Genomic DNA, 19,914 nt, shown 5'->3' with positions numbered 1-19,914 from the left:
AAGCCGGCCCCACCCCCGGCTCCTCGGAACCCCGCCTTGAAACCGTGCCCAAGCCGCTCATTGCTCAAGTCTCCTGTACAAAATGGCGGCAGGGCCTGAGGAACCAACCATAGAGACGCCCACAGGCCGCGGAGAGAGCGTAGGCCTCTGAGCACCGGCCCCGCCCCGCGCCGGCCTGGTCTTCCGGCGGGGGCGGGGAAAGGGCGCGTCTCCAAGGGCCCTTCTAGGAGAACAGCGTGCGGTCTCCATGGTGCCGGGTCATCCGAGCCGGGTCACGTGGCTGGCGAAAGCCGTCGCGGAGGCGTGGGGAGGAGAAATGGGCGGGAGGCTGTGGGGATAGCGAGACACCCAGCGACGACGAGGTTGTCATGGTGCCGCGGGGCCGTGCTCGTGCATGCGCCACCTGACCCACGGGGCCGGTTGTGGAGCTGCGACCCCGGCCCTAGGTGAGAAAGGGAGGGCTGGGTCCGGGAGGAGGGGAGCAGTGATAGCGGCGGGAGAGGGATTGGGCGAGGAGCGTGGGGAAAGGAGGTGGAAGTAGGGGAGAGAGGAAGAGGAGCGAGTAGGCAAGAGGGGCAAACTGGGACTTTCGGGGGACGGAAGGCCAAATGGTGGGAGCAGGGCTTTGCTTTGCTGTGAGAGGCGTGGAAGAGGGAATCGCGGGTGAGGAGGGGGCTGCGTGTGGAGAGAAGGCTTGTGTGAGGGGCAGGTGGGCCCTGGTCTAGCCCTGGGCGCAACCGCCAGCCGGCTGGGCGGGGAGAGAGTTTGGAGTCCAGCCCGGCTGGGAGCTGAGGGCCAGGAAATAGGCAGGTGAGTGGGCGCCAGAACTAGTAACTGGGCGAGGGTCCTGGGCTTCCGGTTTGAGGTCGGGGGTGGTACCCTGTTCTGGCTCCAGGGCACAGGTGTGCTGCCTTTTCCAGAGACCTGCCGTCACCCACGTTGCTGGTTGTTTCCCCTGAGTGGCCAGCTTGCCAGGCTTGCTGTCGGGGGTAGTGTTTCGGGGGAGAAGGTGGGCAGTGCCAAGTAAGGAGTTAAGTGGTTAGTGGGTGGGTTTGGGGGAGCTCTGATCCCGGCCCAGGTCACAGGCTGGAGCTAGGCTCCCTGTTATTGCTCAAGTCCTGGCAGTATGCATTGCCTGGGCGTTTGCCCTGGAAGGCTGGTGGTATGCCAGTCACAGCACAGTACCAGGGTCTGCCCAGTTTTGCCCTGCTGAGCTGGCAGGCTGGTGGATGCCTGGAGGGTGCACATGCTGCCTGGCACAGATGCAACGTGGGCTGGTGCGAATGGGTAGGTGGGCACTGTTACTGTGAACTAATTGCAGCAGGGGATCGGAGAAAGTTCTCTAAGCTCATCTCCCCTTTGAAAGGTGAAAATAGAGCCAAACTAGCCTAAAACATAGGAAATTGTGTGGAATTGGGGTTCAGGATCTTTGACACGAATTTCAGCCAAGTTGGAGAAATGGAATGAATGTGGAAGGGAAGATGAATATTAGACATTTAGGTAGAGAGGGGTTTTCCACGGTTAAAATACCCAGACATTCTCCCAGAATGGTATCTCTGAATATGCAGGCCAAAAGAAAATGACTTCGGAGAAAACCTAGTAACGTATTTATAATTCTAACGGGGATTACTCAAGGTTTTCTTTCTGTGACCTTATCACTTTATTGTATTTAAGCCTCTGGTTGGGCTTTTACCTCACACTTCTGTCCAGGCACACATGTTATACACGTGACACGTTTTAAAGGGAACTTGAGCTTCCAGGAATGTTGCCAAGTGTCTATAAAAGGAGAGATCTGAAAGCAGCATTTCAGATCCTTTTCTTGTAACCCTTGGATCTCCTTTTTAATCATAAGGACAAATCTTCACAAAGATTGTTTGTGAATTAGACCAACCTTTAATTTGGATGGTGGATTTGTCCCTGAGGTTTCAACTTAGAATAAGGGGTAGATCAAATATCTGTTTCCTGCAGCGGACCAGACGTGGAGGTTAGATCTTAAGGTGACCATGGTGTTTGGAAATGCAGAATCTTGACCTTCAAGCTGTTCAGGTATTTCTGTGACTGCTAAGCTACTAGAGCCGTCAGAGAGACTCAGCAGGTCAGAGATTTGTTGGAATTTATTACTCTGTTGAATGCCTCGTGTTAATTGTTGGGGGCTGAGGTTGCAAAGATGAAAAAAACAACTCGAGGTTGAGGAGACATAATTAGACTAATATCAGAAGTGCAAAAAGAGTAATGAGAGCTAAATGCTTTGGAGCACTTGCTAGGATTTTGAATTTTGTCCCCTTATATAAACTTATATATTTATTGATTCACTGTTTTTTTTTGTTTGTTTTTTTTTTTTTTTGAGACGAGTCTCACTCTGTCACCCGGGCTGGAGTGCAGAGGCACAATCTCAGCTTACTACAATCTCTGCCTCCCAGGTTCAAGCTATTCTCGTGCCTCAGCCTCCTGAGAAGCTGGGATTACAGGCACACACCCCAAGCCCAGCTAATTTTTGTATTTTTAGTAGAGACAGGGTTTCACCACATTGGCCAGGCTGGCCTCCAATTCCTGACCTCAGGTGATCTGCCCGCCTGTGCCTCTCAAAGTGCTGCTGGGATTACAGACGTGAGCCACCTTGCCCGGCTCTGATTCTCTCTTTTCTTTTCTCTTCTTCTTTTTTTTTTTTTTTTTTTTTTGACGGAGTCTCACTCTTCACCCAGGCTGGAGTGCAGTGGCAACATCTCAGCTCACTGCAACTCCACCTCCCAGGTTCAAGGGATTCTCCTGCCTCACCCTCCCAAGTAGCTAGGATTACAGATGTGTGCCACCACACCCAGCTAATTTTTGTATTTTTAGTAGAGACAGGGTTTCACCATGTTGGCCAGGCTGGTCTCGAACTCCTGACCTCAGGTGATCCATCCGCCTCCGCCTCCCAAAGTGCTGGGATTATAGGTGTGAGCCACTACACCTGGCCTGATTCACTTTCCATTATGAGTTTTAGTGTGTACTATCCTCTCTGGGAACTTTTGGACAATGTGTTACATGGACATGCATAAGAGGCCCAATTAGGGTAAATTCTGACAGTTTTGGAGCCTAAATTAGCCCTTTTAATGCAGAGTAAGGTACATGCATTTGTAAAGCAGCGTGAGTGATTTCCAGTCTGTGCCAGGAAGCAGAAAGAACACAGTGGGTAAGAGCTTAGTAATCCATTTTCAACTCAGTGTGAGCACCTAACTTTATTGTAAACTAATATCTAAGAGGAAAAAAATCAAGCAACTTCATGAGGTTTTCAGACTTTGCCTTGCAAATTTTGGGGTTGAGAGCACCAGTGGTAAATGCCATCACTCTCTGCTTCTCTCCTGTTGAGGGCTTTATGTGGTGCTATGTGTGAGTGGGTCCCTCAGCCACTCCCAGGAGGGCAGTGCTGCTGCTCCTCCGAAAGAGTAAAGTTTGGGGAGGGATGTAGTCCTTTGTTCTACATCCCATGCGAGCCTCCCTGGCTGCAATGCTAAGGCTTTTTGCTGCTTAAGAGAACTTTACTGAAGATAGAGGCTTCCATATTTTTAATCATTTTCATATGAAAAATAGTCAGTTTGCCATCCTAAAGTCGATTTTGCATTCTTTATTTCCAACTGCCACCAACTCCCCAGGATCTAAATTTAGTATCTGTTCTCTTTTTAACTTACCTCTGTGATACTTTTCTTCACCTACCATAAGGGTCATAGTTGACCCTCCCATAACAAAAGACAGGTTAACAAGAGAAAAACATAACAGTTTTATTTAATCAAAGTTGGTTTTTTTTTTTTTTTTTGAGACAGAGTCTCGCTCTGTCGCCCAGGCTGGAGTGCAGTGGCGCGATCTCGGCTCACGGCAAGCTCCGCCTCCCGGGTTCACGCCATTCTTCTGCCTCAGCCTCCCGAGTAGCTGGGACTACAGGTGCCCGCCACCACGCCCGGCTAATTTTTTGTATTTTTTAGTAGAGATGGGGTTTCACCGTGTTAGCCAGGATGGTCTTGATCTCCTGACCTTGTGATCTGCCCACCTCGGCCTCCCAAAGTGCTGGGATTATAGGCATGAGCCACCGCGCCCGGCCAAAGTTTTTTTTATGACACACGAGTCTTCAGAATTGAAGCCTCCCCAACTCAGGGAAAACTGTCTATTTTTATGGTTAGGTTTGATGAAGAATGGACGGGGCTGTGTAAAATATGATTGGACAAAAAGGGTATGATCTGGCTGGGCATGGTGGCTCATGCCTGTAATCCCAGCACTTTGGGAGGCTGAGGTGGGAGGATTGCTTGAGCCCAGGAGGTCGAGACCAGCTTGGGCAACATAGCAAGACCCAGTCTCTACAAAAAATTTAAAAATCAGCTGGGTGCAGTGGTATGCGCCTGGAGTCCCAGCTACTCAGGAGGCTAGGGCAGGAGGATCACTTTAGCCCAGGAGGTCGAGTCTGCAGTTAGCTGTGATCGTGCCACTGCACTCTAGCCTGAGCAACAGCGTGTGATCCATCTATAAATAAAAAATAAAAACAAAAAGTATGATCTAATAGTAATGGACTGAAGTGGGAAACCCAGCAAGGTCTCTCTGTCCAGAATTATTCTTGACCTCTGTGTAGCATTCCTTCCTCTCTGTTATAGGGCAGGACCCATTCTGGAATGAGGGTTTTATGATCTTGTCCATCGGACAAGACAGGTCAGATAATTTCTTTATGGCCAGGAAGTCGAGGCTGCAGTGAGCCGTGTTTGTGGCCTTGCACTCCAGCCTGGGCGACAGAGCAAGACACAGTCTCAGAAAAAAACAAAAAGCAACAACAAAGCACTCATTATGCTAAAGTGCCATACTTGGGAGTATTGTTTTCTGAGCCTCAAAAACCGATTGTCAGTGTTTCAGTATTTTGACTCCATGATCAATTATCTATTACCTTACAAATTCTCAATAAGCCAGAATAAATTCCTGTGTATTTTCTGTAGCTCCATTGACTACACTTTAATAATAATAGCAAGACCTTTTTCATTGTTTTGTCACAAGGATTGTAGAAGACTAAATTGGGATGCATTATCTAAAGTACCTGTAAAATAATCCATGTTTAGTAAGATTATGTGAAACTTCAAGAACCTAAGAACCTAAGTAAGGTTCTTAATTAGTTGCAACTAACATGAGCTACCCTTCTAATCTAAATCAACAGCCTGGTCCAACATGAATTAGTTTGAATGCCCATCCACAAGCCTCATCTACTTCCATTTTGGAGAAGCCTTCTATTCACTTTTGGATAGTATTATTTTAGGAAAATTATACTATGCATATTTGTTGAATTTCGTACAAAAAGATCCTGATTTAATTGGAGATATAGTTTTATACTTTAGTCTACTTTTTAAGCTGGGCTGTCCATGCTGTCAAATTTCATAGCTGTCAGATAGACAGTGCTTTTGCATAGTTCTCTGCAAGATGTGACAGTGCCACTGTTTATCTTTTATGCACATAGGATTAAACGTGTGACCTGTGGAAGAGTGCTTGATTTGATGGCAGTTGAATGAGGAAGCCAGTCCCCTTAAATGAGTTAGATACGGGGCAAAATGATTTTTACTTGGAATTGTGTTTAAAATTCATTCTCATTCAGTCCAGTTTGTGTTCCCTTTAGTCTGCTCCTACAGTATGCAAAAGTATGAGCAAGAGGGTTGCTTATAAGCATCCTTGTCTTCTATTTAATTTTATTTTGAACTGCTTCTAGGGTAGTTAATGTTCTTCACTAGATCTTATATTAGCAGGAATGTCCAGACTTGGCACTCCAGGGTATTCCAGATACAGTGCTATTTGGCAGGGGGCTTGTGTTTTTCTTCACTCAAAGAACAACAGGATAGTCAAGAGTGCATCGTGAATTAAAACATCACAAGGCTTTGCTTGCATCTTCCCAGTTTCATTATTGTCGTGTTCCCTGTTGGCCTGTTCTCCTTATCCCAGCAGTATTCCTTGTGTTCTTATCATGCTGGTCTTACAGTTGCCATTCTTTGGTGACTCAAATGGCCATGTTAAAATATCTGGAATGTTCTTATCCTCAGCCAGCAATTTGAAGGGCTAATTGGTCTTATTCTTGGCACTGTTGATCTAGGTCTGGATCTGCTGTGGACTAGCTGTTTATCATTGGAGCAAATATAGGCCTCTCTCCTGGGCTTCCGTCTTACATGTGACTGCCTACCCAGGATCTCCACTCAGATGACCCACAGTAACTTCAGTCTCTACATGACCAAATCTACATGACCATGCCACCCTGCCCCAACCACCCAACTCCCTTCTGTGCACTTCTTGGGCTCTCTAGCTGAGAAAGTGGTACCACCATCTTCCCCCTACCCAGTCCCATCAGGTGGGCCTCCATGTTTTTCTTCTCCCCATCTCCACTGCCACCACCTTAATTCACCTGGACTGTCACGGTAGCAACTAAATGATCTCAATTCCACTCTTGCCCTTCTCCACTTTAGCCTCAGTTCAGCATCCAGGATGCTTTTAAAATGCAAAGATGGTGTACACTTGTAATCCCAGCACTTTGGGATGCCAAGCCAAGCCAAGGCCCAGAGCCAAGCCTGTGGTGGAAGGATTGCTTGAGCCCAAGAGTTCAAGACCAGCTGAGGCAACAAAGTGAGACCCTGTCTGTACAAAAAAACAAAAAATTAGCCAGGTGTGGTGCTACATGCCTGTTGTCCCAGCTACTCCATAGGCTAAGGGGAGGATCGCTTCCATCTGGGCAGTCGAGGCTGCAGCGAGCCATGATCACACCACTGCACTGCAGCCTGGGCGACAGAGTGAGACACTGTCTCAAAAAATAAGATAAATGCACATCTGATCATGTCACACTTCTGGTTAAAATTCTTCCATGGCTTCCTATTGCTTTTAAGTTAATACCTAAATTCCTTCCAACATGGATTCCAAGGTGTTGCCTGTCTATTCCCTGACTACCAGTCTGTCATCAGTGCATGGCATTGTACCCTTCTACACTGTGCTCTGGCCTCCCTGGCCTTTCAGTTCTTTGCTTGTGCCAAGCCCCTTGCTCCCTTAGGGCCTTCACACTGCCTGGAACATGCCTTTCGCCTAACTCCTCCTAATTCCTGATCCTCCAGATCCCAGCTATGGTGTACTTCCTCAGTCCCCCAGACTGTTAGCCCCTCCCATTTATAGCTCTTATCAAAATGGTCGCTAGCTGAGTGATTATTTGATTAATGACTGTCTCTCTCTAGATCATAAGCTACAAGAAGGAAGTGACAGATGCCTATTCTGTTCATTCTATATCCCCAGTCCTTGCACAATGCCTGATTTACAGTGGCATTTGGTAAATATTTTTAAATGATTGAATGTAACTTATCTGAGCCTCAGTTTCCTCCCTTGTAAAGTGAGATAGCAACTGAAGATGACATTGTGAGCCTCAAGTGAGATAACACTAATAGCAACACATATTATAAGCTCTTTATTGTATGTGATTTTATTTGCCCATAAAAGTGTTTTTTAAGCCTAAAAGTAGCATGCATGTATAGGGAGTAGTTTTTGCTCTCTGTTCAATACCTCAGCCAAAGGATTTAGAGGTTAATTTGAGAAACACTACACTGTGAGAGGTGGCAATAGGTCATGAGCCTGCAAATGTACACAAGGAAAGCAAGCCTTGTGGTGTCTCTTTTCTCCTCTCCCCTTTCCCCTCTCCCCTCCTTCTGCCCTCTCTCTTCTCCCGTCTTCCTTTTCCCTTCTCTTCACTCCCCTGTCCCCTCTCCCCTCTGGTGAGTTCATTTTGTTACCCATTGCAAAAAGCCTAATCAAATGTGCCTTTGTGAGCAGTTTACAAAGTGTATGCTGAATGTGGTTTGTGTGCCTTGAATTTGTAATGGAATTAGAGGGCAGCCAGAGGACTGTCAATCTCCTTATGGGTGGAAACCATTCTGTTTAGTAAACTTGAAGCTTTTGTCAGTTGAAACCTCTGAGAAAATAAAGCTAAAGTGGGTGAGGCCAGTGTTCTTTGCCCATACTTTATTCACTGTTTGGATCACCTGTTTCAGCTCTCCAGGCAGTGACTTCTTATATAATTGTTTTTCATAGGGCAGTCCAGATGAAAAGAGTACCAATGAATCTGCCTCCAGCTGAATAAACCATGGAGAGGAAAAACCCATCCAGAGAGAGCCCCAGAAGACTCTCTGCCAAAGTAGGCAAAGGCACAGAGATGAAGAAAGTGGCTCGTCAGCTCGGGATGGCTGCTGCTGAGTCAGACAAGGACTCTGGCTTTTCAGGTTAAAAATATCTTATCCTTCCTCTGTTTTGTGAGTGAATGCTTTGCCTGAAAAATTTCCTCCCCAAAACTCATTTATGTGATAAGGATGGGATGCTTTCACACACAGGATAAATACCTGCTTTAAAATGGTAATTCTGATGCCATATGTCAGGGTACCTATCAAAGTCACCGTAGGGTCAGTTCTGAAAGAATTATTTGACGTCTTTTTTCAACTTAGACTCTGAATCTTACACTTCCAACTACTGCAATTGGTCACTGGAAAAAATATTTAAATACTCATAATTCTGTTGTTTTACTTCCTTTTTCACAGGAATTATTACATTGTAGGGGAAAAATTGCTACTGCATGTGGTTGCCATGTAACAAATTGGAAGACTGCCAGTTAAATAAAAGTAGTACTGTATATAATTTGTAAGGTAACTTTTTCATTGAGAAAGTAGTTTTGCTGTGTTTAGAAATGTACACCTCCAACAACCTCTCCCCTCAGTCTCTATGCATTTTGTATTTGGACTGTGAGCCACCTGGCCCAGCTCTAAATTTGAGTATCTATTAGAGATAAGAAAATAGAACAGTTTTCCTTACAAGTTTTTCTTAAGCCTTACTCAAAAGGGCTAGCTGCATATACATTGAATCATTTAATTTTGTGCTGGGGCTCTTTTTTTATTTCCCACTCTGAGGGTAGTGGCTTGAATATGGCGCTAGTGTGATTTTTGGCACAGGGGATGCAGAGGGGTGATGCTGAGGGATTCTGGCCAAGTCAACATCCTGAGAGTACCCTCTCAAGGAGAAGATTTATATTATCCAGACTCACAAAGACAAATCAATCAATTTTGATTTATTAACTTATAGTGAGAAATGCAGCTGTTAGGAAAACTAGAACTCTCTTGTCTTTAGATTGGCATATTTTCTCCCTGTAGGCATGCTGCTTGAAAAGGCAAATTATAAATAGACTGTTGCTCAAAGAGGAACAGAGCACCAACCAAGGGATTAGATTAAAAGGAATTAGTTGCCCTGCCCAGGGCCAGGACAGTCCAGGGAAGGGCGGGCCAACCTTCCCTTTGGATTTTTCTTGTCTCTCTCAGCATTGTTTCCTAAGCCTGCGCATCATAAGGCTCACCTGAGGCATTTGTTAAAAATATTGATCACCAGATCTCCCTCCTGGAGACTCTTTCAACGGTCTGGACAGGGCCTGGAATGTGGGGTTTTTTTAAAAAACAAGTGTTTCTGTTGTACGATCAGACAGGTTTGGGAAACATTGGAGGCCTAGTGCCTCTTTTTTTCTTTTAATATTATGTTTGCTTTTTGTTTATTTTTCATTTCATGAATGCGTGCTCATTGTAAAAGCTTGGACATGTAGGAAAGCACGAAGAAGAAAATAAACATTATCCGTAATCTTACCATCTATTATTTCCAGTACTGTTGACATTTTGACACTTCTAACAACTTCAACTTTGTCAGGCCAGTTGTTTTAAGAATATTGTACTACTCAGACATAAGGTGGTATTAAAATAATCAAACTCATTATGCCCCAGAAAGTAGCCCCAGTGAATGCCACTAGAATGCTTTGAGCCACTCTTGGGCCAGGTGCCAGTGATTTCCTCACTGCCTGAGTTATTCCCATTACCTTGGAGTAGGATGAAATTTGCAAAATCAAGACAATTTTTCCCATTTTAATTACCACATTTGTAGTTCAAAAAATTTCAAATCTATACAAAAGCAAATGAATACCCCATATGTCTATCTTTTTGCCATATATGCTTTCTCTCTCTCTCTTTACGCGCACACACACACACACGCTGAATTATTTGAAAGTAAATTGCAAACACTTGACATTTTACCCTATATAGCTTCAGTACAAATTTCCTAAAAACAAGGACATTCTTCTGTATAGTTATAATATCATTATCATACCTAAGAAATTTAACACTGATACTTATCATTAGCTACACTCCATATTCAGATTTTCCCCCATTGTCCCAATAATGTCCTTTATAGCTGTTTGTCTTTTTGTCTGTTTTGGATCCAGAATCCAAGTGAAGATTGAACATTGCATTTGGTTGTCCTGTCCTTTAGTCTGGTTTAGTCTATAACCACTCCCCTATCTTTTCTTTCCTTTTTTTCTTTCTTCTTTCTTTATGACATTGACATCTTTGAATGAGTCAGGCCTGTTGCTTTGTAGAATGTCTCATACTCTGGATTTTCTGGTAGTGTCCCCATTATTAGGATCAGGATTAGCATCTTGACCAGAATACTATGTTGTTGATGTTGTATCCTTCCCATTGTAACACATTTGGAGACTCATAAGTTAGTCTTACTCTTGGTGATGCTCTGGTTGGTTGATCACTTGGCTAAGATAGTGTATACAGATTTCTTTATCGTTAAAGTACCCTTTTCTCTTTGTAATTAATAAGTAATTTATGGGACAATACTTTATAATTGTGTGACTATCCTATTCCCCAACAAACTCTAACAAGAGTTAGCATCCATTGATGATCTTTGCCTGAATCAGTACACTGGTGGTTTAAAAGTGGTGATCTTGGCCGGGCGCGGTGCCTCACATCTGTAATCTCAGCACTTTGGGAGGCCGAGGCAGGCAGATTACCTGAGGTCAGGAGTTCGAGACCAGCCTGACTAACATGGAGAAACCCTGTCTTTACTAAAAATACAAAATTAGCGGGGCGTGATGGTGCATTCCTGTAATCCCAGCTGCTCTGGAGGCTGAGGCAGGAGAATCGCTTGAACCCGGGAGGCAGAGGTTGTGGTGAGCCAAGATCATGCCATTGCACTCCAGCCTGGGCAACAAGAGCGAAACTCTGTCTCAAAACAAAAGTGGTGATATTCTAATTTTACCATTCTTTGTACCTCATTAGCTGACATTCTTCTGTAAAAAAGTGCTTTCCCTCCTCCTTCTTCTTTGAGTATCACTAATGTAGTCATGGAATTCTTTTGTAATTCAGTTTGTCAATCCGTTAAAATCATCATTTCTGATATTCAAATTGTCTCAAATTTGACCAGCGGGAGTCCCCTCAAGATAGCTCTTGTGTCTCTTTGACATGTCTCTGTTAGTGTTTGAGCACTTCTTTGTTTTCTGGAACAACAAGCTCTCCAGGCTCATCTTGTATCTTCCCTGTCAAAGTCTTGGAATCAGCTGTTTCTCCAAGGAGCCCTCATTTCCTTTATGTGCAGAATGGCATTTAGAAACCAAGATCTGGGCACTCAATATGTACATTGCTTCTGGGCTCATTGGTTTTCAGTCTAATGGTTCTTAACTAGAGGTGTACATTTGGATTACTTGTGTTTTGTGAAAGGTAAATCACTTCAGTAGATCAAGGGAAGGATCCCAACATTTATAGTTTTTTAAAAGTGTTACTGGAGATTCTAAATCATAATTCCATTGATGCGTATCCTTCTAGTCATACAGTCTTCCTTAAGCTGGAGAAAATGCAATTGTTTTGAGGTTTACAGATTGGTTTTGTTTTTTTTAATTGTAATTACATCTTGTGGTACCCAGAGCCTCTGAAGGTCTTAATCCTACCTAGGGCCATACTCGTCTCCTTTCTCAACAACAGATTCTCGAAAGTAATAAACTAACTTTGAAGCCTTGAACTCATTTCTCCTGTAGACTGGTGCTGATTACTTTCATGTGAGCCCTAATTGAGGCAGGTTTTTGTCTGTAAGAGAGTTAGAAAGGAAGTCAAACTTGTCCTAGGGCAATAATTCTTAATTTTTGGTGGAGGAGGGATTAATTATAGATCCCATTGAAAAGCCAATGAAAGCTAAAAGCCTCCTTCTCAATAAAATTCACAAAAACACATCACAAGTGTTGCATTCAATTTCAAGAGGTCTGTAGCTCCTTAGGAGCCTGGTTAACAGACCCTAGTCTAGAGCCTAAGTGAGTTGACCATTCTTCTGCCCACCAGATGGGAGCTCGGAATGTCTGAGCTCCGCAGAGCAGATGGAGTCCGAGGACATGCTGAGCGCCTTAGGCTGGAGCAGAGAAGACAGGCCGAGGCAGAACTCCAAAACTGCAAAGAATGCCTTCCCTACCCTGTCTCCCATGGTCGTCATGAAGAATGTGCTGGTCAAACAGGTGAGGAGGACTAATATCACCTAAAGTCTTTGCAAAGAAAAATCTCTGAGCTTCCGTGTATAAAGGAAGAGATTTATATTCTCTGCCAAGGAGAGATTTTAGAAACAGACCACTAGAACCACACCAATGTGTACTTTCTGTCCTGGGGAGCGGATGTTATCTTTCAAGTGTGACACTGTTTTAAAAAGGAATATAAGAATCATGACGTGCGTTCTCATTTTTGAGACAGTTAAGTTGTTTTATTTCTGTATTCATAGTTTGTCCAAAGAGACCCTGAAATGTATATAAAGGAACCAAGCAGAAATGGCATCACTTCAGTGGTGCATTCTAACATATGGCAGAGTTTAGGGCAGAAACAAAAGATGCTCTTTTTAATATGAATTGCCCTAGGAATTTAGGAATGTAGAATGCGTTTATCTCAGAAGTAGAGGCAATTTCCCTGTTTATTATGTCATATACTGAGCATTTTCTTAGTAGTCAGCCAGAGCCTGTCATTAGTGACAAAGCTGCTCCTGGTTCAAGTATGGGAATACCAGCAGAATCCACACAGTGTTGTGGAGTGGAAACACATCCTGTTTGGGGCTTTATTACATAACTATGTATATTATATGATTATTGTTTAGATATGAAAGAAAAGATTTAGATGAAAATCTAAGTTAAGCTCTAGTGTTTGAAACTGAGAACTTGATCATATGAACTTGGTTAAGTTAGAATAGAGAAGTCTGAGAATAGAAAAGATTGATTTCAGCCAAAGAAATTTAATCTTACCATACTTTCCTCTGAAAATATATCAGTTCTCATATGGGTCCATTGATGAGGCTACTTGAAGATGGTGAAATTTTAAATCTGGCTTGAGTAGTTGACTTTCCCCCCCTTAGGGTAAAAGGTTAGAACATGGCTTTAACCTGACAGGAAATCTTAATGTGTTAGCTATTACCTAGTTGTATATGAGGAACACAAACTGATTTTCAACAAGGCAGTCTGGTGAGTTCTGAAAAGGAATTTGAAGATTTTTGCTTGGTAAATCACATCTCAGCTGGAAGCATGGCTGTCCTTATTGAAAGGAAAAGAAAGAATAGAGACAGGAAATGGAGCCCACATGAGATTGCTCCGGCCCCACCAGTGCTGCCAGTGCTTCTCCTGGGCTTCCTTTCTCCCAGTTCTTTTTCTCCCCGCCTTCCTCTCTGGCTTCCTTGTCCCTTTCTTCTGTGTCTGTGTTTATATCCCTTCTTTGTTGTAGGCTAGGCTGGCAGCTCCAGAAGGCTGAGAACAGCCCACACACACAGTTACGGAGTGAGTAGGCTTTTCCAGCAGAGCCACATTCTTCAGGACAAAGACCCGCCAGAAAAGCTGCTGGGTCTGATCAGGAACTAAGAGACTTGGGGACAGGCTGACCTAAGGGAGTAGTCTAGGAGTTTTGTTTCATTTTTTAAAAACATACTAGAATCCAGCGTATTCTAAAATTAAAATAATGATACACATTTAAAACCCTCTGCATGTTGTGTAATGTCTTGATTATGGCTGCTTGGTTTTAGATATTTTTCTTTTGAGAGTCTGATTCCATCTGCGTCATTAGACAGTGTGATCTTGTACATAATTAACCACAATGAATATCAGTTTCTTCATCTTTAATATGAAGGGTTTATGTGAAATGATTCTGAGATCCTGTCCATGTCTAAAATTTTGTTCTGTATTCCCTCAGGTGATTTCGACATGAATAATACAATTTGTAAAATCTAATAATTAGAACAAGTCAGCTAAGTATCTGTTAGGACAGTGGGCATAATAGTAGCATTAGGAAGTACAGTCCAGTAAAATCATGGGAAAGCAATGCATTAGATATTTTCCAGATCCATTTGCCTTGTAGGTCATCCCTAGAGAGGGCATGAAGTTTTGCTTCTGACTGAGCTGGAACAGGCTGATCTCTACTTCAAAAGACCTCTTGATTTTGGATCTCCTATGACAAGGAAATACGGTTTCTGGCCCTAGCATTGCTTGCCTTAGTATATCCCGGAGTATATTTGAACATCAAGAGGACTCCAGATTGTTCCAGCCTTTGCATGGGAAATGAACTGGCCTAAAGTTCCTAACCTTGCATCCAAGAAACTGAAATGTGTGCAAAATGGTGTGCGCATGTACATGTATGAGAAGACAGTTCGTAATGTTCTTCAGATAAATCAAATGACCCTACCTGACCCCACTGAGGATGTGAACCTCTGTCAGGCTTGCCCTCTGCCTGGCTTTATCTATGCTCAGATTTTTGGGACCAGGTTGGAACTAGATTGGCTTTCAAACATTGGAGACAAGTAGCCATGTACTTCTTTATTAGATTTCGTCTGAATCAATACTTTAATTTAAAAAAATGTATAATTGAGGAGTAATAAAACAAAGGCAGTAAAACAGAATGGCTCGGATGAGTTTTAGAGTCAGACAGAGGATGGAATCCTAATTGCATCACTTAGTAACTTGACTTAAAACAAGTTTTTTCAACTTTCTAAGCCTCAGTTTCCTGTTTATGAAGGGAAATGGTAACTGCCTCATGAGGTTGTTATATAGATTAAGTAACTCATGTAGAACATTACACACAGTGGTAGCCTATAGTCAGCACCAATACATGGTAGCTGTTATTATTTTGAATGGTTTTATGATTGTTGGATGTCACTGCCTTAAAAACAGGAACCCATAGACTCCTGACAATATGGGTTTCTTTTTTTTTTCTTTCTGTTTTTTGTTGTTGTTGTTGTTTTCGAAACCAAGTCTTGCTCTGTCACTCAGGCTGGAGTGCAGTGGTGCAATCTCGGTTTACTGTAACCTCCACCTCCCAGGTTCAAGCGATTCTCCTGCCTCAGCCTCCCAAGTAGCTGGAACTACAGGTGCACACCACCACGCCCAGCTAATTTTTTGTATTTTTTAGTAGAGACAGGGTTTCACACATTGGCCAGGCTGGTCTCAAACTCCTGACCTCAGGTGATCCGCCTCCCTCAGCCTCCCAAAATACTGGGATTATAGGCATGAGCCACCACACCTGGCCCAATATGTTACTTTTTAATCAAAAGTTATTTTCAGCTAAAAGAGGTTCCAGGTGTAACTAAATGAAGAAACACTGTGGTGTAAAGTCACATTTTAACTTACACCAGGAAATCCATATTTTTATTGTTTCAGTTGTGACCTTAGCTATGTCATTACTTTACCTACCCATTTATTTTTCTGAGTGATAGCACTTGAATAAAAATAGATATTTCCTCCAATTTTCCCTTAGAAAAAGTTAAAAAAGTATTTGTGATATCAGACACAAATAGATGTTCAAACCACTATGTGAGAGAAGCACTGTCCTTGAGATTGTTCTAAGCATTGGAGTATCCACTTGCCCCTTTGACAGAAGCTTCACTCCTCTATCCTTTCAGCAGTAATGAGTAGTGTGCTGCTCTCCTCCTTTGTCTTCAGGGCAGCAGCTCATCCCAGCTCCAGTCGTGGACTGTCCAGCCCTCCTTTGAAGTGATCTCAGCACAGCCACAGCTCTTATTCCTTCATCCACCTGTACCATCTCCTGTCAGTCCATGTCACACTGGCGAGAAAAAGTCCGACTCCAGGAACTACTTGCCCATTCTGAATTCTTACACCAAAATAGCCCCACATCCAGGCAAACGGGGCCTTTCCCTTGGCCCAGAAGAAAAAGGAACAAGTGGAGTGCAGAAGAAAATCTGTACTGAGAGACTTGGGCCTAGCTTGTCTTCCAATGAGCCAACCAAGGCTGGTGCTGTTCCATCCAGTCCCTCAACGCCAGCACCACCCAGCGCCAAACTTGCCGAGGACTCAGCTCTGCAGGGTGTGCCCTCTCTGGTGGCAGGTGGAAGTCCACAGACTCTTCAGCCGGTATCCAGCAGTCACGTGGCTAAAGCTCCCAGTCTGACCTTCGCTTCCCCCGCCAGTCCTGTCTGCGCATCAGACAGCACTCTCCATGGGTTAGAAAGCAACTCTCCCCTTTCACCACTGTCCGCCAATTATAGCTCACCTTTATGGGCTGCAGAGCACCTCTGCCGCAGCCCAGATATCTTTTCAGAGCAGCGGCAGAGCAAACATAGGCGCTTTCAGAATACCCTAGTAGTCCTACATAAATCTGGTTTGCTGGAGATCACTTTGAAAACCAAGGAGTTGATTCGTCAAAATCAGGCAACTCAGGTAGAACTAGACCAGCTAAAGGAGCAAACCCAGCTGTTTATAGAAGCCACCAAGAGCAGGGCCCCTCAGGCTTGGGCCAAGCTGCAGGCATCTTTAACACCTGGGTCCAGTAACACAGGCAGTGACCTAGAAGCATTCTCTGATCACCCAGACATATAGCACAGAGGCATATTTTCCTGTTACTTGAGTGGTTCTTTTAGCTCATTTGCTGTTACCTACTCCTGTTTCCCAAAGCTTATGTAAGAGCTTTTCCTTCTAAACTTAAACTGTGTCGTGGTTCATTTAGGAAGCCACGTGCCAATACCTGGCTGCTGTCTTAACTTGTGGTCTGGGCACAGGATACATATGTCCCTGTCCCACTGAGGACCTCAGTTTGGGAGTGCCCTTGAGCCCCTTTTCCTTAGCCTGCAGGTGCTTCAATGGATCATGGGGCAAAAGCAGGAGATGATTGTGTGGGGCCCTTCCTGCTGTGACCTCCCATCATCCCACTCTCTCACCAGGATCAAGGGTGCAGTAACACGAATGAGCATACAGAGCAACGCCTGTTGAGCCAGGGAGTAGGTGACACAAGGAAACCTTCGTGGATCTTCCCTTGCCTGTCTTAGTCACAGAGAGAAATAAGAGGAGGTTGTTTGCATTCCACAAGGCATCCTGCTAGTTGGGTGAGACTAAAATTCCCTGGGCACAGGTTGCACCTGGGTGTGAGCACTTAATCACTCAACGCTTTGTTTTCTTAAACTTGAAAGTCTAGGGAAAGGGTAGTACCATCTGACTCCTACACTTTCATTACAAGTCAGATTTTTCTTAAACTAGCAGGCGAAAATAGTACTTCCAAATTTTAAGGTATGGAATGGATGCAGTACATCTGGAATTGTAGTCGATGAATTGCTTTTTTGACTTAGAAGCTGAAGAAAATAGACATGGCCGGCATATCTCATGGTCAGGAGCTGGACGATTCTGGTAACTTAGGCTTTTTTTCTCTCTTCTTTTGAAACAGTGTAACCTGTTTTATGTCTAAAAATCTTAAGGATAGTTTGAGTGGTTCCTGGGATGTAGTATAAGTTAACTCTGCTGCCATCTTGTTTTTTTTTTCCTTTATTTTGATAAGTGATGATTATGCTTGATAAACTTTGAATTAAATACAGTTGTCTTGAGGGTATGATAAGTCCACAAAAAATTGCAAAGCATCTTACCCATTTTCTTTTCACATCCCAAATTTTCATTTGTTCCATGTCGTAGTGATGGGAAGCAGTTACAGAGCAGCGTCTTCTGTGTTTCCTTCATGTGTTAGATATTGGCAACAAAGCCAGAGGTGTAATGTTGGTTATATGAAGTTCATCTCGAAATGGAGACCATGACCAGAGTCCAGAGTTTCCAGATGATACACGTTCTTTTCAGCTTCATTAAATAGGCAACTATGTTTCTAAGTAGTAAAGTTTCAAAATATTCTCTCAATTTAAAATTTCATCCTCTTGAAAATCTTTGTTCCTTACAAAATTATCTTAATAAGAAGTTCTATATGATCAGCTTCATCTTTCTTTTTCTTTTTCTTTTTTTTTGAGATGGAGTTTCACTCTTGTTGCCCAGGCTGGAGTACAATGGTGGGATCTCGGCTTACTGCACCGTCCGCCTCCCGGGTTCAAGTGATTCTCCTGCCACAGCCTCCCAAGTAGCTGGGATTACAGGTGCCCACCACCATGCCCAGCTAATTTTTGTATTTTTAGTAGAAACGGGGTTTCACCATGTTGGCCAGGCTGGTCTTGAACTCGTGACCTCAGTTGATCCGCCTGCCTCAGCCTCCCAAAGTGCTGGGGTTACAGGCCTGAGCCACCATGCTCAGCCCAGCTTCACCCTTTCTGCAAAGAAAAGTTTTACCAAGACCAGAAGTTAAATATGACATTTCCTAGGTAGTTGTAACTCTAACATAGTTTAAAAAGTATGTGGCTTCAGATTGCCTATACTTTGTTCACAAACGTGTGATTTAGATATGGCTGATTCAGAAGTGAACAACTTGGTATTATCCCTAGACTCCACTCATCAACGCAGAATTATTACCTGCTCTTTGCTTTCTGAAAGAATTTCAGAAATCAGAGCAAATGTGTCTTTAGGCAGATTCAGCTCCTTTTAATATTTTTCTCTTGGCCCACTCTCTTTGCCTCCCCTGAATCTGTGTGGTACTATAGCAGCTCTACTCTGTGCACCATGCTAGGAAGCTTCCTTTTTGGCAGAATATGTTTGGCAGCAAAGCTATAGAGACAGGTGCATTCAGAACAGCCTGGGCACCAGTCATGAGTCTTACTGTGTCAAAAATCTGAAAACACTTGCTGAGAACCAAATTTATTCCATTGGAAAAACCCTCTGTGGAGCTATAAGCCTCTTGGACTCTTCTTCCTAGATTAAGGCTTGCATTTCCCTCCCTGTTTCAGTAAAAGATGATGAAAGCCGCTATCAATCCTCACTGCTGAGTGGCAGGGAGAAGCAGCACCACTCTCAGCTCTTCTCTAATCTTGCAACTTAGTGCTAGAAGTCTCTCCAGGCTATTACCATGGGTGTTTGTTCTCTGTTGGAGCTGTAAGCAGATGAACCCAAGTAGAGAAGATAGATCTTGGAAGGAGAGATCCATTGAGGCCAGAAGCCAGATCAGCAAATGGAGGAACCTCGGAGGTGACCAGAAAGATCTCCATCGGTTGCCCAAGGCTGTAAGTAGTGATGGTTTTAGCGATGCATAACGTAATTGGCTATGAAGTACTGTGGCAGAGCTGCTGTTTTCTGAAGGTGAGAAGCCATTTTTAGCTCAGAGCAACCCTTGAGAGAACTTTTGGCAGATTTTGTTGGCATTATTGAAATATATATAGAAAAGTTGCTGATTGCAATGGTTATGGGAATGGAATTTAATGACATTTGTAATTTATTACACTCATTGGTTTTTATTGATTATAGTATTGTCTGACTTTTTATTTTCTACTATGGTTCCTTTAGCAGAAAAGTAACTTTTGTGCATATATTGAAGTGGTTTTCCAGCTATGAATTCTTTAGGGTAGAAATTTATTTAGCAAATGTGAATTCTTTTGAGAAAGTATGAAGTTTTGCAGAAACTGACTGTGAAATGTCAGAGAAAAATAAAAGTCACTTACTTGAAACCTATTTGGCCTTTTTGCTTTATAACTGCTTAAAAATACTGAGTGAACCTGGAGTAAACATTTGAACTGATTTAAATGTTAAACATAGGTACTCATGTTATTTGGGAATATTGGGATTAGACACTGAACATGTGGAAATTCATTGCTCAGATTTTCACTGGTGTGAACTTGACATACGAGCAGTCTTACGGCAAATGAGTAGTCCCCTGTTTTCTGGAGCCTTGGAGGTTTATACTGGGCAGGTTGGGAGGAGTGAGAGGT

General features: G+C 43.5%; 1 protein-coding gene across 5 annotated transcripts; it reads left to right on the top strand.

Moving 5' to 3' along the window:
- Positions 1 to 247: 247 nt before the first annotated feature.
- CIPC (CLOCK interacting pacemaker) lies at positions 248 to 19,657 on the top strand. 5 transcript variants are annotated; one of them, XM_063644316.1, is made up of 5 exons: positions 1,780 to 2,095; positions 6,089 to 6,340; positions 8,056 to 8,243; positions 12,165 to 12,334; positions 15,779 to 19,657. In XM_063644316.1, exons 3-5 carry the CDS (start codon positions 8,108 to 8,110, stop codon positions 16,670 to 16,672), a joined length of 1,200 nt encoding a protein of 399 aa, XP_063500386.1. In that variant the 5' UTR covers positions 1,780 to 2,095; positions 6,089 to 6,340; positions 8,056 to 8,107; the 3' UTR covers positions 16,673 to 19,657. The 5 variants fall into 5 exon arrangements, with proteins under 5 accessions (XP_055144655.1, XP_055144656.1, XP_063500386.1 ...); XM_055288680.2 differs by lacking the exons at positions 1,780 to 2,095; positions 6,089 to 6,340 and adding an exon at positions 248 to 446; XM_055288681.2 differs by lacking the exons at positions 1,780 to 2,095; positions 6,089 to 6,340 and adding an exon at positions 445 to 810.
- The last annotated feature ends 257 nt before the right edge of the window (positions 19,658 to 19,914 follow it).

Source organism: Symphalangus syndactylus, chromosome 8 (assembly GCF_028878055.3).
Source record: "Symphalangus syndactylus isolate Jambi chromosome 8, NHGRI_mSymSyn1-v2.1_pri, whole genome shotgun sequence".
Classification (NCBI taxonomy): domain Eukaryota; kingdom Metazoa; phylum Chordata; class Mammalia; order Primates; family Hylobatidae; genus Symphalangus; species Symphalangus syndactylus.
This window is presented reverse-complemented; position numbering and strand designations above follow the sequence as displayed.

What these genes read in the sequence shown, in the direction of transcription:
- CIPC (XM_055288680.2), top strand. Translation starts at nt 8,108, where the DNA reads ATGGAGAGGAAAAACCCATCCAGAGAGAGCCCCAGAAGACTCTCTGCC. An exon ending in CAAGGACTCTGGCTTTTCAG is followed by an intron (nt 8,244 to 12,164) that starts GTTAAAAATATC and finishes TCTGCCCACCAG; the next exon opens with ATGGGAGCTCGGAATGTCTG. An exon ending in AGAATGTGCTGGTCAAACAG is followed by an intron (nt 12,335 to 15,778) that starts GTGAGGAGGACT and finishes CTTTGTCTTCAG; the next exon opens with GGCAGCAGCTCATCCCAGCT.